Source organism: Pogoniulus pusillus, chromosome 18, assembly GCF_015220805.1.
Source record: "Pogoniulus pusillus isolate bPogPus1 chromosome 18, bPogPus1.pri, whole genome shotgun sequence".
In the NCBI taxonomy this organism is placed as follows: Eukaryota; Metazoa; Chordata; class Aves; order Piciformes; family Lybiidae; genus Pogoniulus; species Pogoniulus pusillus.
The window spans coordinates 14,088,288-14,104,976 of record NC_087281.1 but is presented as its reverse complement, the minus strand read 5'-3'; the positions used below and the strand labels follow the sequence as shown (position 1 = coordinate 14,104,976).

General features: G+C 39.3%; 1 protein-coding gene across 3 annotated transcripts in view; it reads right to left on the bottom strand.

Moving 5' to 3' along the window:
- FAM120B (family with sequence similarity 120 member B) overlaps positions 1–16,407 on the bottom strand; it is a 40,282-nt gene extending 23,875 nt beyond the window's left edge. For all 3 annotated transcript variants that reach the window (XM_064158475.1, XM_064158476.1, XM_064158477.1), the window contains exons 1-5: positions 16,102–16,407; positions 12,911–13,953; positions 11,453–11,633; positions 8,773–8,868; positions 2,675–2,847 (exon numbers count right to left, since the gene is read on the bottom strand). In XM_064158475.1, coding sequence (XP_064014545.1) covers positions 2,675–2,847; positions 8,773–8,868; positions 11,453–11,633; positions 12,911–13,953; positions 16,102–16,396 — 1,788 coding nt within the window. In that variant the 5' untranslated portion in view covers positions 16,397–16,407. The remainder of the gene's footprint in view (positions 1–2,674; positions 2,848–8,772; positions 8,869–11,452; positions 11,634–12,910; positions 13,954–16,101) is intronic.
- Between the last annotated feature and the right edge of the window lie 282 nt (positions 16,408–16,689).

The window sequence follows — 16,689 nt, the reverse complement described above, 5'->3', positions numbered from 1 at the left end:
CTATTAAAACCTGCACAAGAATGTAAAGGCTATTAGAAAAAAAATAAGCTTTTAAAATGCTTCTTGGCATTCATTAAGTCCACCTTGCAGTTAAGATTCGATAGTGGCCCTACTTTACCCTTTATTTCAAGTCAGGTGTCACCTTTGCATAGATGGCAACAAGAAGTCTATTAAACCTGTACACTTTATAACCGCAGTAACACAAAAAGTGACCAATTCTGGTGCCATGTTGTCCTAAAACAAAAGCAAGACAAAGATCACTTGCAAGTACAACAGCAAGAAAATGCCCCTAACAGAGCAGACACTTAAAAAATATCAAAACACTTCTCTAAAGAAGCTTGGCAAGTTATCACATTTCCACTGTCACATTCCTTCCGAACTGCTAAGAACTTGAAAGAGAAATTCCCCTGTCTTCGAAGGCTCTATAGTTTGAAATCATTTCACTCCTTTCTGCAGCTTGACAACCAGACCTAGTATTTTACATTTTTTTCCACAGATTTTGTTCTCAATTTGGATATTTGAAAATATTACTCTTCAAAGTGACATTTTATTTACATAATTAAGATCTGATTATTATTTTTTTTCTTCCTTTAAAAACAAGCAGCTGAAGTTTCCTTTAATACTTGTGCATACGTTTTGAGCAAGCAGGATTGGCTGGTCAGTATGCTGGCTCTTGTATAAGCCTAAATTTTAGGTTAGACTAAATAACAAGTAATGAAGCTTTAAAGAAGTTATTTATCCCTTATGTGAGTTGAAGTAAATGATGTTAGCCCTCATTGAGGCAACCTATAATTGCTCTACTTCAATCACCTCCAGGTTAACAATCCATCCTCTCTCTCTCTAATACAAATACAAGACTGAAGTGCAAAGAACTAGGCCACAGCTAGACAAGGAATGTTTTCTCAGCAATAAACCAAATGGAAGCAGTATGGCCAGCTCAAAGCATGGCTGCTGACACTCTTGCTCTCAAACACCCCCAGAAAAACAAATGGACAGTATCACAGAACTATCCAAAACTCGCCAATGAAAAACACTTTAATCCAAATCAATTCCCTAGTCTCATTCACAGGGTACATTTTAGAAGTGCAATCCAAGAGGACAGAAGGGAAATAGGAAATAGGTGTTAAGAAACTGGCACTGCCATGAAAAGCCTTTCATGAAACTAAACCCTTTGCATGATCTCTTTCTGCTATTATTCTTGTTGAAAACAGGAGCTGCAAAACAGTTTTCATCTGTTTTTAACACTGGATAACAAGTTTTAAAAACCACATCCCTAATGAGCACTTTTTGTTTTCATTTTATTAACATGCTGTGATCAAGGCTTAATAAATCCACAGTTCTGGGCTTTAGGCAATCTGATCTATTTGAGGATGCCCCTGCTTACTGCAGAGGGGGTTGGACTAAAACGACCTTCAAGAGGTCCCTTCCAACCCAGACCATTCTATGATTCTGTAGGTGTCCTGTTTGGTTACCCCTCTTCTTAATGCCACTAAATGAAACCCTTCTCAAATAATTAGTAATCATGCTATGAAAAGGTATACAGGATAGCACAATAAATGAAACAGCAAAACCAGATAAATAGATGGAATTGATTTCATACCCCAATGTGAAAAAACACTAAGTATTTTAAAAGCTAAGTACATGATATGTATTTTGTTGAATTGAAACCACAAAGGATGAAACTATGCTTAACAAGTTTCATCCTCAAAAAACTTTCCATTTACACTCTGCTCTTCAAAAATTAAACAAAAAAAGAACTATGTGGACCATTTGTGTAATTCCCATATATATCTCCTCAATGCATCTTTTAAGTTTGAACAAATATGTGTTAAGCAAAAAAGGAAAAGTCAAGGAAAATTTGTTTTCACATATCACACCCTAGTATAAATCTGTTATTGAGGAAAGTAAAGTCTGCAAATGCAAAACAAAAGACAAAATGCAGTTTAGTGTGAGTAAAAGTGCAACAGATCTTATCGGATTAAAGGCATCACAGTTTTCTCATCCTTAGAGAGAAAAATGTGCTTGGGAGATCAGAATTTGAAAGGTGGCAAGTGCAAACAATGTATTAAATATGTAAGAGAAATGTAAATAATGAAGGAATATTGTGTTAAACTTGTGTTCCTTTTAATTAAGGTAGTCAGCAGGCTGCCAAATGTTTGGACTTAGAACTGCTGCCTAAGGATCCCTTATTACTAAGATTTTAGTGAGAAGAGCCATATCCTTAGTTCTGGCTTGAAACTGATTGATAAGGTGGTATGAAACAGTAGTGAGAACTGACTAAACACTTATATTGTCTCTTGCACAACCTGCATAGTCACCCAGAAGAATGTCATCTTTTGATGACACAAAGGAAGCAGAAAAAGAGAAGCGTTGATTTGTAAAGGTCCCAAAATCTCTCAGTTTATACTCTCTCTGCTTACCCGCCCACGTGGCTTTGTCATGGGCATGTGAGAGTTACGATTAACTACTTAAAACACCTCAAGTGCTTTTTGAACAGGATGATACATGTAGAATGGAGTAATTAAAAACATCATAATGCAATACTATCATATTTGACAACTATGTCCACAGTAAGGATTAAGAGAAAAACCCAGCACAGGCCAGCAAAAAAGTTTATTAGTTAATCATATTTATCAGGGCTTACGGCTGAAGAAAAAGGAACTTCCCCAGTTACCTGCATCATAAGATAGGCCAGCAAGCAGCAGAATGCAGCAACAGGTGTTCCTAGAGCTTGGAGCTCTTCCATTCTGTCCTGAAGGTGAAAGCATGCCAGAAATGTACCATATCGTTGCTTTTCCACATCAGGCCCTTTGGCAAACCACAGAGTTTTCAAATCAGGTGTTCCACCTACAAAAGAAATACACTATTTTATCTTGGCAGCAACAAACCAAAACATGTCCACCCCATTACAATCTGAAAGGAAATAACTGCTCTGTGCTTGGCACTTGAAAGGACCACAGATCTGAAAATAAAATGTATTTGACAGAACTGGGCTTTTGGAAAACAAAACAAATAAGGCCTGTAATTTAAACAAATTGTACTGAATGCAGAGAGGGCTGAATTTGAGATAGCAGACTTTTACCCTTTGCAAGAAAAAGTTTGCTTATAAGCATGTCCTTTCCCTTGGGGATCCACTAAACTAAACAAGGTTAGCTTCACTGTAAAACAGTGATTCAGCAGAAAACAACCATATCTGTTTCTTCTCCCTCTCTCTCCTAGAGCTAGCATGTCAGGGGTCCTTGAAGGATCCTCACATTGCTCCCTTACAATCACCTGTTTCAACGAACAAACCAGTCTTCTATGCCATTTGCCAGCAAACACGTTCTTCATAAAACACTGTGCTAGGTTCTAGTTTGGGAAGGAATCCCAAAGATATCTGGTATTTTGTATTCTCCAGGCTATTGTACAAAACACTGTTGCAAACACACACAAAAGAACTGTCATCAGTTATGTATGATGTATCTTTCCAGACTTTCTATAGTATCATTGACCCGAGTCTCCAAATCCCTAATGTTTGCCCCATGTTGCCATCTCCCTATTTGTAACATGTGTGAACTAACATAACATTTGCTCCACATTTAAATTTCATCTAATCCACTATCAAAATAAACACTAATGCACGTGAAATAACGGGACAGCTAACTGGTTATGCTTAAGAATCCCAATTAAAGACAGAATCTTACCATAAACTACTGATGTTTTTCCAGTTAAATAAAACGAGGTGTGAATTTTAAATGTGGACTAATTAAGCTACATTTGGTAACACCTCTTCTTTTTTTGTGTGACATGTAGCAGCTGTAGTCCAGTTAGGAACACTTGGTGATAATAAATCGTTGAAGTGACAAGGTGCTGAAATCTACACAGAAAATGTTTATCTAGCCAAGAAAGCCCATTAACCAAACGGTACTAATTCTTTGGAGAGGGGGATACCAGAAGTCAGTAATTTCTTTCTACATCTCCCTGATGGGTGTTTCTTTTATTATTTTTAAGACTAACTCTCCCATTCAAAGTTTTAACCATGTAATGAATTACCATTTCTAAGCTTATTTTGTAAGGAAATATATATATACACATATGTATAAATATAAAGAAAATACAGCAGTTGCTTGACTGGAGTTAGAAATGCAGGTTAGTGATTACATAAATAGTGGCAGTGTGCAGGCCAGTACAAGCAGTAAGACTCAGATTACTGATTTCCATACTAGCAATTGCTGCCTTAAGCAAAAAAACAACCAACTAACCAACAAAAATCTAAACCAACCACACCACCAAAATACACAACTTCAGAAACTGACTTCTAGGAAGAAAAGCAAAAATAATATGCATAAAACTTAAACAAAGCCAACTTTTCCTACCAAAGCTAAGCAACCTTAATGCATGAGACAATTTTTAATGGATAATCTCAAATAGTTTTGACGGTTTCTGCTTTCCAAAAGATTCCAAATCAGCTGTCTGTAAAGAGATATGCTAAGAATCAGTTCAAGTACTCTTTCCATCTGTACATTTTTTTGTGGTTTGCTTCTTCTTTTCTTTTCCTAAATTAATTGTATCCAGAGGTATATCTAATAATAGAAATTTCCCTTTCTTCAGGATAAACCCATGAACTACATTAATAATCAAGATTATATATCTATATTGAGAAAGAGCAACAAAAAATTCAAGACATTTCTTCCATAAACAGTTTCTTACACTTTGAGAAATAACATCTACTTGTGCCTGGGAAAAAGAGGTATGGATGAATTATGAGTGATTTACTCTGGGAAAGAAAACTTGATGCTACCTCCTTTTGGAACATACCAACCAAAAGCATTATTTTACTGAAAGGATCTCTTCTACAAGTAATTGAATTCCACATAATACGCAAGAGACATCCATTATATTAACCCTTAAATGCAAAATAAGCATTATCATATAGAAAGCATCGTGATAAACAAGAGTACTTCAAAGCAATATATACACAGTTAATTTGCTTGAACTTCAATAACTGATTTGTGAGTATGCGAAAAAGTTGTGAAATGTATTAATACTATGATATCACATGTAAAGACTGAGCAATATCCATGCTGGGAACACTGAACATTAACATATCAACAACTCTGGCAAATTTTAAAGAACCCATAAACCTAAATGTCAATGAAATCTGACCACTAATGAAGCATTTCAGAGACAGCACTTTGAACATAAATGAATTCATTACATATTCCTGTAAGACACAATGATTAGAATTTTGGAAGTACATAAAAGCTCTGTGATATGAAGCTAACATTTTCAGAAATAAAAAGAAAAGCAGAATCCACGCAATTTCCAGTGAAGACTTTAAAGCTTCCTCTCTTCCATATGTATCTGCATACATATAAAATAGATCCAATGCTTTCACAAGATACGCATGTTATCGATCACACAGGATCACAGGATGTCAGGGGCTGGAAAGGACACAAAGAGATCATCTAGTCCAACCCCCCTGCCGGAGCAGGACCATAGAATCTAGGACAGGACACACAAGAACGCATCCAGAGAGGTCTTGAAAGTCTCCAGAGAAGGAGACTCCACAGCCTCTCTAGGGAGCCTGTTCCAGTGCTCTGTGACCCTTACAGTAAAGAAGTTCCCCCTTGTGTTGAGGTGGAACCTCCTGTGCTGCAGCTTACATCCACTGCTCCTTGCCCTATCACAGGGAGCAAGTGAGAAGAGCCTGACCCCCGCTTCTGACACCCAGCCCTCGGATATCTTAGACTTCCCTTCTCCAGACTAAAAAGCCCCAGGTCCCTCAGCCTTTCCTCATAAGGCATGTGCTCCAGTCTCCTAATCATCATCGTAGCCCTCTGCTGGACCTCCCTCAGCAGATCCCTGCCCCTTAAACTGGGGAGCCCAAAACCGAATGCACTAGTCAGCCTGGATATTAGTGCAACATTTTTACTAGTCTGCCTCATCACTCCAAGACATTACAGATCCATACAGCGCTTCACCTTCTCGTCAAATATCAAATCTTAGATGGGTGTCCAGCCAAGTTCATTTAAAGTTTTTTGGATCACAAGTACTGTAAAAAAACACCCTGGTAAATTAATTTTGTATCAAGTGCTGCTCTGTCAACATGCAGGATCATTATGAACACATTCCTTCAGCAGAAAAGAAACATTTCAGGGAAGAGAGACAGAGAATGAGCCTACATGCAAATGCTAATTCAAAAGACTGTCTCAAGAAAAACGCAGGTATATAATACACATGATATTTTAAATGTATTTTATGTTATCATCTTAACATCTTTAGGATTCAGTATTTCACTTCAAAAGAAAAAAACCCTAACATTAAATCTATTACCTGCAAGCTTTTCAGAAGCAAGACAATTCTGCAGTTTTATATGCACACAAAATAGCAGTGGGAATTTTAAAGATTAATACAAAATATTGATAGATTCTATGATTCCTGATCGAGTGTAGAGTGTACCTGACCATGCCAGGGGGGTTGCAACTAGATGATTATTGTGGTCCCTTCCAAACCTGACTGATTCTGTGATAGTTATGCACATTAGAGATTAAAGTTCCTACAGGGTATTCTTTCTTTAGCCTTTTTCATTTAAATCAAATTCAGTAAGAGACAGAATTTCCCACGTATTCTCAATATGCTTCTGAAGTAGTTGTGATGATGAGGTTATAATGTTTCCCAAATAAAATAAAGCAAAGAACCTTTCCAGATTAATTGCATCTGTGATTTTTCAAATAGTTTCTGGTAAGGTTTTCTCTCTTTTTGAGTAACCTGATCTTGATTGACAGCTTTGAACTCTAATTTCCTAGAACTTCTTTAAATTTAGCTCTAAATATGATCCCTGTCTCAAAAATGTGATGCATGGTTGAGAACCTTATTTGGTGAATTACAAAGTCATGCTGTGGAAAATAAAGGATGCATGAGTGAATGTAAGGCATACAAATATGGACTGCAAAAATTTTATAAAAACATTTGTTCACTGAAGGAATGACAACAGAGCACTAAAAATAAACACTCTAAGTCCTCCTCAACCCCCACTTTCGTAATAGTCTGCTTGAACAGCCTTTCATTATTCAATTAGCAAAGATTATGGCTGGGAAGTTGATGTTTTTACAAACCAACAAACATGCTGGTTTTAAATCCTGCTTTTTGTCATCATGAAGGTAGGTTCTATATACGTAAGAATGTTTGCAGAGCAGTAGAACCAGAGTACATGAGATTAAATGTACTTTCCTCTCCAGAATAGAAGATACTACATTGTTTGGGAAGGAAAAATTGACAACAATAAATACAGCGTGCTTGCCATGTAAACTTAAATGCAGCTGCATAGGTTGTTCCACTGAGTTCCACAAATGCTCATTCCCAGAACACTGTATGCTGAAATAAAAGAGTTGTACAGCATGGATCATCTTTTACCCTGCATAGTCATATCCATTTGGAAAATTACAGAGTAATTTCATGCTATCATCAAGTCAATTAGATAATCATTCTCCCAACATTGTATAAGGGATACTGGACAGTGAAGCTAATGTATATCAAATGAAACTTACTTTGTAATTTGTCTACATAAAACTTCTTCCTTTTCAAATGGTTCCTTTCACAAGAACTTTGAGAAGAATGATATAAAACAAGCAGCTGCTTTTCCTTCATACTTGAATACTCTCAAGATGAAGACAAATGCACAAACTCGGACTACCTTAAAATTTACTAGAACCCAGAAAATAAAAAACAAGTAGTTTCTAAAGCAATGCCAAACAAAACAAAAGAAACCCAAACCCAAAACCAACCAACACAAAACAAATGAAAAAAAAAAAAAAGACTGTATGCATTGCAACAATTTCTGAATTTGTATTTAGATTGTATCAGAACAAGGACTGCTACAGCTCTGAGTGCTGACTGAAGCAGTACTGATAATTACTCTCAAGAAGTCAAGTAGATATTTTTTACTTAAGAAGATATCAGTGGTATTGTATTATCAATAGAACAAATTAATTTCATATGAATGACTAACAAAAACTCTGAGCTCCTGATTCATAAAGCAGCAGATGACTAGACACAGAGAACTGTGAGTGTGAAGATAGAGAGGTTATGACTACAACAGCATGGGAAAATTAATAATTTTCCCTCTGAAATACCAAAATTGATACAGTGCTGTTTGTTTCCTATCATGATATATTTAATGATAGAGTGACACATACAGGGCCACATCTTTTCGCTAACGTGTATGATACTTCCTCATAAATGTAACACATTCCACGTAACACTGATTTCATGAAGAGCGTTTCCTTTACCAAAGTAAAGAAGATAAACCCACACACTTAGTACTTAAGACAGCAGAAACAGCTTGATGGAAACAGATAGCTTACTTATTTTTTCACTGAAAGCTGGATTCTCTTTTTGGTTGTCACAGGCAATCAAAAAATTACTCTTCTGAATATTCTCCACCAGTCTCACTAATATATTCTCTCAAACAGCTTAACAGAAGAATTTTAATATGGCTCTGCACATTACTTATCCTGACCTCAGAGCAGTATTAAGAAATTGTTAGTGTTTCAGTACTGATATTTGAATCAGCACTGGGTTTAACAAGACATTGTGATAATGCAGCTCAAAGTTCACTCCTATTATAACCACATAGGGTAATTAAAAGCAATTTCAGGCATGCAACACTTCCACTTTAGCTCCCTGTTCACAACAGTTGTTTTGGATTCTGTACCAAATACATAATGGTGGACTGTATAATCTGATTTTAGTGATGTCATTAGTTCAGATTTAAACACATTTTTATTCTACCTGGAACAGAAGGTTCTACAGGTTGTATCAACTCTGGCTGCTGTAGAGGATTTCCAAAATAGACAAACCACTCTTTTATCAACGGACAGGCTCCACCTAAAAAAACATAAGAATTGCATCAGTAAATCCAGTGCAAGTATTGACACCAGGGCGAAAAATGAAAGCAGTACTGATCAGGATTCTAAAGTAATAGAAGACACCTCAAAATGAGTTGTTTGCTTAACTTCAAAGAGAAAACAAGAAAAAAAATCTTTTTCATTTTCATAATGAGCTGGCAGTGTGCTCTTGTGGCCAGGAGGCCCAATACCATTCTGGGGTGTATTAGAAGGGCTGTGGCTAGTGGGTCGAGAGAGGTCCTCCTCCCCCTCTACTCTGCCCTGGTGAGGCTGCATCTGGAGTACTGTGTCCAGTTCTGGACCCTCAGTTCAAGAGAGATATAGAGCTGCTTGAAAGAGTTCAGCACAGAGTCACAAAGGTGATTAAGGGAATGGAACATCTCTCTTACAAGGAGAGACTGAAGGAGCTGGGGCTCTTTAGCTTGGGGAAAAGGAGACTGAAGTGTGACCACATTAATGTTTATAAATACGTAAAGGGTGAGAGCCAGGAGGATGCAGCCAGGCTCTTCTCGGTGATGCTCAATGACAGGACAAGGACCAACGGGTGGAAGTTGAGGCATAGGAAGTTTCATGTAAACGCGAGGAGGAATCTTTTCCCTGTGAGGGTGACAGAACACTGGAACAGGCTGCCATGGGGGACTGTGGAGTCTCCTTCTCTGGAGATATTCAAAACATGCCTGGACATGTGATCCTGCAGGGGGATTGGACTAGATGATCTTTCAGGGTCCCTTCCAGTCCCTGACATTCTGTGATCTTAGTATCTTTATGATAAATTATCATAACAAATTAAGAGAGTCTGAATTACGTACTTATAAACACGAGTTTAGACTTGGGAACTGCAGCCAAAAAACTGTGGAAAGCATTCTAAAATGGCTTCAGCCGATTTTAGGCCTTCCCATTCCAAGTCAGTTTGGGAAGCTGTGGAGGCATTTGGCATAGTTTAAGGACCTACGTGAGCTACATCAGTCTCTCAGGCCTGTCGCACTGCCACATACGCAGGCAGTCCTTAATATGATTCTCCTGACTTGCCCTGACATTTCCTGTGTCAAGGTTTGAGATGTAATCTTTATAACAGCCTTGATGGCTGTTTGAAAGCTGACAGCAGTGGAGTCATGCCACCATCAGATGAGCTTTTACAGCCCATTGTTTCAGACTCTTTATCTAGTATAAAGGGATTGTTTATGTATAATAACTCACGTGGCTTCCTACCCTCTAGCTCTGCCCCACCCTCCAGTAAAGAGCAAGGTGCCTCTTAAATAAAATTTACCTCAAAAAAAAGGTCACTCTTTAAATTGTGCATCTAACCACTTGATGCTTAAAAAAAACAACCAAAAATATCACCACAAATGAAAAAAGGAATTGAGAGCTTTTGAAATGCAATCTACCAACCTCTAGAAGCCCATTCCAATGCAAGTCTTAATAAAAAAAACTAGTCATTATTTTTGTTATAAATGGTGTTTCTGCTTATTGTAACCAAGTCATAGTGCCCATAATTTCTAAATTTCCAAATTCCCTATCTGTTAAACAATATGAAACACACAGATTCAGCTATTCCTGGGCACCTGAAACAGTGTTTTTGCAATCTTTTCCACATAAATGTCAAAGCTTTTAATTTTCTTTCCCTTCCCTTGTCCCTTTCCAGATTACACAACTGCAAATCTTAATTGTTCTCAGTTCTCATTCAGTGCTGAAGTCATTCTTCTTAAAATTCCTCCCTTTTATTGATTACATTATGCTGCACTTCACTCTACCAGTATTACTGATGCCACATTATGAACCCTAATAGAAAACTGCACCTAACTTAAAACAAATCAAAGCAATCCCTCCAAAATTATTCTTCTTCTACCAGCAGCTGGATTGTGAGTGACACCATTTCAACCTGGTTTACCCATGCTTGACTGTTCAAAAGCTAATGACATTAAGAATAAAATGAAAGCCACCTACGCTGGGAAAACATAAAGAGTCTTAAATTGCACATTCCAGTAAATGAATAGTCCTACATCTTGATTATAAATAATTGCCTATGATAATGCTATTTCATGAACAAACCCCTTCAATTCAGTATTCCAAAGTCAATTTCAGAATTGTTCTGATGTTGTATCATTCTAAGAGTATTACATAAATTATCTGCTTTCTACAATCTGGTTCACTCAGCCTCCCGCATTTTAGCTTGGCTGCTTAAAGACGTCTAATACAATTAGGACATATGATTTATAATTAATCCATGGATGTATGGCTCTCTTAACTTAAAAAAACTTTAAAAAATCTTCTAAATGTCATTGTTTTGCCCAATCTTTCAATCATTAACAAATTTCACAACTTTCTAATGAAAAAAATCTCAATTTTTAAAAACTCTTTCAAAGCACCAAAATTAAACAGCACGTAGAAAAAAAAAAGCAATTTCATAGTCAAAATGTTCTTTTGATTGCTTAAGAAGTATACTTCAGCTGCCTGCAGTTTTTATGCTAAATACCATGCTCATGTGGCCACTTAAAGAATTCAAGATTTAGTATTTCAAAACTGAAAGTAAACTTGAATAGTAATGCAAGTAGTATAATCCTTACCTTTCCCAGATTCCAACACAACAGAATAAACATGCTGACGAGCAGGACGGTAGATGAGAGCCTGTCCAGGAATCTCTGTATCACATTCATCTTCTAAAGAGTTGCTGCAATCAATCTCTCCATTACTCAGGATATTGAAGATTATATAATTTTCAGACTGGATGTGCTGCTCTTTAGCTAACTGTTCATTCAAAGAAGAAAGCAAGCATTATCTCAAAACTAAGAAGGACCAAAAAGTAACAAAATGTATTCACTGTTGTAGGAAACAATACTTTCAGAAGAAATGGAGGGAATGGCCAGGGAGGTTAACAGGTGCCTTTACAAATAAATCCAGTAGAGTACTTTTAGTCATCTTTCTGTGGACAGGAAACACATCACTGCCTGCCTTAGCCCCTGTCTTGAATTCTTAAAACCTGGGTTTAATGGTTGCTTTTTAGAAAATAATTACTCTTGAAATCAATTCTTAGGCAGCACACAATTTCAGTCACTAACATTTGTAGCGTGGCCAAGTGCAGATGCAGGCCAACTTTGTACTTCACAGCCTCATACCAAAACTAAGGGTGCATTCAGACAGCTGCACAGAGTCAATTATTTCCATGGAGCATCACTAATAAATTCTCCTGGATCTATAGCGTATGGTGAGTAAGCACTAAAGTTTCTCTGTTCTGCACTCCTTGCATGTGCCATGTCACCTCTATTATTTCAGTTGTGTCATCCAGTTACCAGTTTCTTTCAGCTGCTGGACAGAGTAAAATTCACCATTTCTACAGAACTCCAGTATCTACCAGAATGGGAACTCAACAGAACAAAGATGCAGTCAATTGCTGGAACATTACAGATCAAAAGTAATTCTACTGAAATGTCATATTTCCAGAAGAAATTTTCATGAGCATAAAATCAATCAAAAACTTCTGGGTGCACTACCAATCAAAAGGGTATTTTCTTATAACAATAAAACTAATGGTTGCCCTGGAAGAAATAATTTACTATTCCTGATGTGTGTAAACAATGTAATTCCCCAAATCTATTTCTGTAGAAACAACATATTTCTAAGTATAATTTGAGTGAAGTATTGAATTATTTCATACAAAGCACTGTCACAGATGTAATTTGAAAATACTGGTTTCTCACAATTTGTAAATAATCTACACACTCTTATGTACCAAAAAAATGCAAACTGATTTCAAAAGTATTGCTGTATTATAGGTACAGACCTGTACAGGAGCTGCTCCCCATTATTTGACCTAAGTGTTGTTTCAAAAATAAAGGAATTGCATTTAATTCATGTGCTGTATCTGTCCTCATAGATTGCATGCAATATAGTTCTATGCATGGCTGTACTTAACAGACAGAAGATTTTGCCAAGTAAATTTAAATCTAGTTTGGTGTACTTATTACCAACTTCCACTAAGTAGTCACAGCAATAAAGTGACCATTAAGTTTTTAATAAAAACATACCTGAAAGATTTCTTTATCTTGACACACAGCTGCTTGTTGTTGAAGGGAGATTGGGCAATTTGTTATGTTGGGAGGAACCCACGGAGACTGCTGCCCAGGCAAAAGATAGGATTCCACTCCCCTGTAAAGCAGTGTCTTATCTGATCCCAAAGGTAGCCTCTCTTCCAAGTGTTTCAGGCTGCTGTACGAGCATGGAAGTTTTGAGATGTAATCTGCTACAGCTAGAAGTATGTTTGCTCTTCTGCTATACCTATTGTTCTTGCGACGACTGATGATTAGACATTTTTGCCAAAAGCTTTCCAGGAGGTTTTCTTGAACAACATCATTGCCCAGCAAGCAAGCAAAGAGAGGGAGGTGTGTCAAACTAAGACCCAATGCACAGCAAAGAGCTTCTCGAGAATACATAACAGTGACTAGTCTGTCCAAACGGAGCTTCTCAATGGAAAAGTAGGGGCATGTATCATAGATAAGATAGTCACTATCTTGCCCAAGAATTCCTATGCAGTTATGTTGCAGACCATATGCAGCCACTTCAAAGTCTGCCTCTTGCAATGTGCATACCGTTTCTTGACCAAGCAACTTCAGGGCAAAACGTGTAAAAGTAGGCAAAGCTGAAATAGCAGTGAACATTTCTCTTCCTGGTTGTTTCCTGTGAGTCTTGATAAACCGAAATATTCTGGCTATTTCCTCACTATTCTTCATCCTCCGTTTGATCCACTCATCCCTCTTTTTCTTTTCTACCACTCCATCGAAGTAAAACACCAACTTAATACCAGCTGCCGTAAATGCTTTAATAAAATGATCTAAACTGACAAGGTACTCCCGCCACTGGCCACCACACACCCAGGATTCCGCTGTGTACCAGTATTTTACACAACTCATGGCATCTACTACGATAACAGGTGGGAAATTAGGATGATTGATACGATGCCTTTCTGCCATCTCTCTCAGGTCTACTGGTGTGCATACATCAGGACAAACTCTTTCCACAAATCCCTGTAAACCTCTAACGCCCATGGCTGATTTCTGAAACTCACAGCAGTCTGAAAGAAGAAAAACAAAAAGTACATTCTAAAATGCAATATTGACAAACTTAATGAAATTCTACAATCCAAGAAAAGCAGTGTGCAAACTGAATAGTTTCCTAGTTTTGTCAATAGCTTGCGTTGCACTGGCCTTTAAACAGTATGCATTGCTAGAAAAACAAATTTAATTAACTTAAAGCTTTATAACATCTTAACTGTGTACAACACAGGAATAGCTTGATTTTCACACTAGAAGTATGAGAACATATTTAACTGATGCTAATGTGAAAAAACAGAGTAACTTTAGCAATCAGCCTTGTACCCTGACTACACAAGTGGCTCAGTTACCATCTGAGTTCACAGACATTAGTCCATTGATACAGTGTCAGTTGCAATACCTCTGCTTCTGCAACATTTCTGGAAGTGTGTTTTGATTTGAATCAGAAATTCAATCCATTTCACCTTTCTGTCATTTGAAGACCTGTTTAAAGAACCTAAGGTTTACCTATATTTTGTGAAACTACAAATCTATCACTATATTAACTGTGAGTTTAATACATCAAATGTGATTTTGAACTTGCACAGCAATTCTGAAACTGTTTTTAAAAATGCACATGTAAATATTAGCTAAAAATTAAATAATTAAAGATGGAATAAGCCTATTTTCAGTCTAAGAGATAACAAAAGATTCTGTGGCAGAACACAACAGCATGCCCAATGAACCAATTTCTACATACTATAGAGAGCAAGTTGTGGGATAAAATTAATTTATGGTCTCATTATTTCTCTGCTACAGCATCAATTTCCTCTAAGGACCTGGAATGAAAAACACAGATAAGAAGCTACATCGCCACACGCCCTTGTAAAAACTCCCTTTCCATCTTTCTGGAGAAAGCCAGGTTGGACAGGGCTATAAGCAACCTGATCTTGTTAAAGATGTTCCTGTCCATCGCAAGGAGTTTGGACTAGATGACCTCAAATGGTCCCTTCCAATTCAAACCATTCTATGAAAGAAACACTTCCTTACCTCCTCACACCTGTATTTGAAGCACTCCTCTTGCCTAACAATTTAAGCAAGTCTTTGACACATAGATTATATTTTAAAATTCCATTACTAATTTAGCTTACTCAATTTCATATCCAAACATACAGGCAAGCTCCTTGGACACTGCTAGCATTTCAGTACTACTATCAAACACTTTCACTGAAATACTATAGCTTGTTTCACTACTGAACAGCCACGCTAAAGAAACCACTAACTCAACACCACAGCAGAAAAGAGAACAAGTAATATGTAAGGTCTCGAGGAGTCCTTTCATCAGAGGAACCTTGATAAATTAGATGCAGTCAGGGCTAAAATATTTCATGTTGTAACGCTAAGTGGGAAAGCACGTTCTGTGCTACAGAGAAACAGTGTAGGGCTAGATGCCTATTTCCAATGCTGCTCGTGTGAAGCAGTGAGCTTACTTTACCGTACGAGCTCAACCGCACTACTACCAAGTGTATGAAGCAGCAGGGGCAAGTTTTTCACACAAACAATAAAAGTCATTTCCACGTACAGCTTTATATAGACGTAAGAATTCAGAGGTGGTCTCTACGACAGCCGACGATACTATTAAACATCCATCTTGCTAGCAAGGAACTACCACAAGTTTTATTATGAGCACACCAGCGCGCAGCATGGCAAAAGGCTGTCAGCAGAAAGGGTCACGATAACCGCTCCAGCCGCTACCGCAGCCCCCTCGCCAAGGGCCACACAGCACGATGCGTAAGGAGCAAAGTCCTCCGCTTGCCACGTACAGCATCGCACAGGCAGGCCCGCAGCTCCCTCGCACTGCCTTTAAGGGCCAGAGCCTGTCCCAGCGGCACGAAATGCAAAACCATAGGCCGGCCGGTGAAGGGCCGGCGGTGCCCGCCTGACGCAGACGGGAGGGCCGAGGCCTGCACCAGGCGAAGCGAGGGCCGCTGCAGCCAGCCCCGGAAGGGCCGAGCCCCTCCCTCGCGAGGCCGTGCAGCACACGGGCTGGGCTACGCTGCGAGCAGGAACTCGGGCTCCACTCGGGCTCCACTCCCCTCACTCCCGACAAGCGCCCCCCTGCCCCCCGTTCCCGCGCAGCTGGGCCGTTAAACGACACACCGCACGCCCCTAACGGCACCGACACTGACCCGAACCAGCGCTTCCGCTTCCCGCTGGGGCGGAGTGGCGCATGCGCCGAGACGCCAAGCCGGGCCGGGCCGGACGGGGCTGGAGGCGGTGGAGCTGCCTTTGTTTCTGTGTTTTGCACCCTGCCCGCTGGTAGCGCTGTCCCTGGCCGCCCTGTCTGGGACAGCCAGCTGCAGCGGGCACCTTCTCACGGCTGCGACGGGGCACTTGGGGGGGCTGGTTTGAACCGCGGCTGTCCCCGCCCGCGGCCTGGTGTCTCTCGGCTTTGTGTGGCCACAATGGGGCCGGAGAGGCCATTGTACCCCCGAACAAACCCAGCCGGGACGGGGTGGGGGGCGAGAGGGGATGAAAGCGTCGCACACCGAAATTGCCTGAAAACCCCTGAGATTTATGTCGCCCCTCGGCTGCGCGGCCTGCTGAGCGGCGCTGGCCGTGGGTAAACAAAGCGGCCAACTGCGGCCAGGCCAGCGGCTCTTGCGGCACCCGGTGTGGAGCGGGGAGAAAGCCGAGGTTACTTTCCTTGGCAGTTGCCAGCGACCCAAGGTAACCGGCTGGCTGCTGGCGTGCTGGGAAAGCCACCCATCCATTTC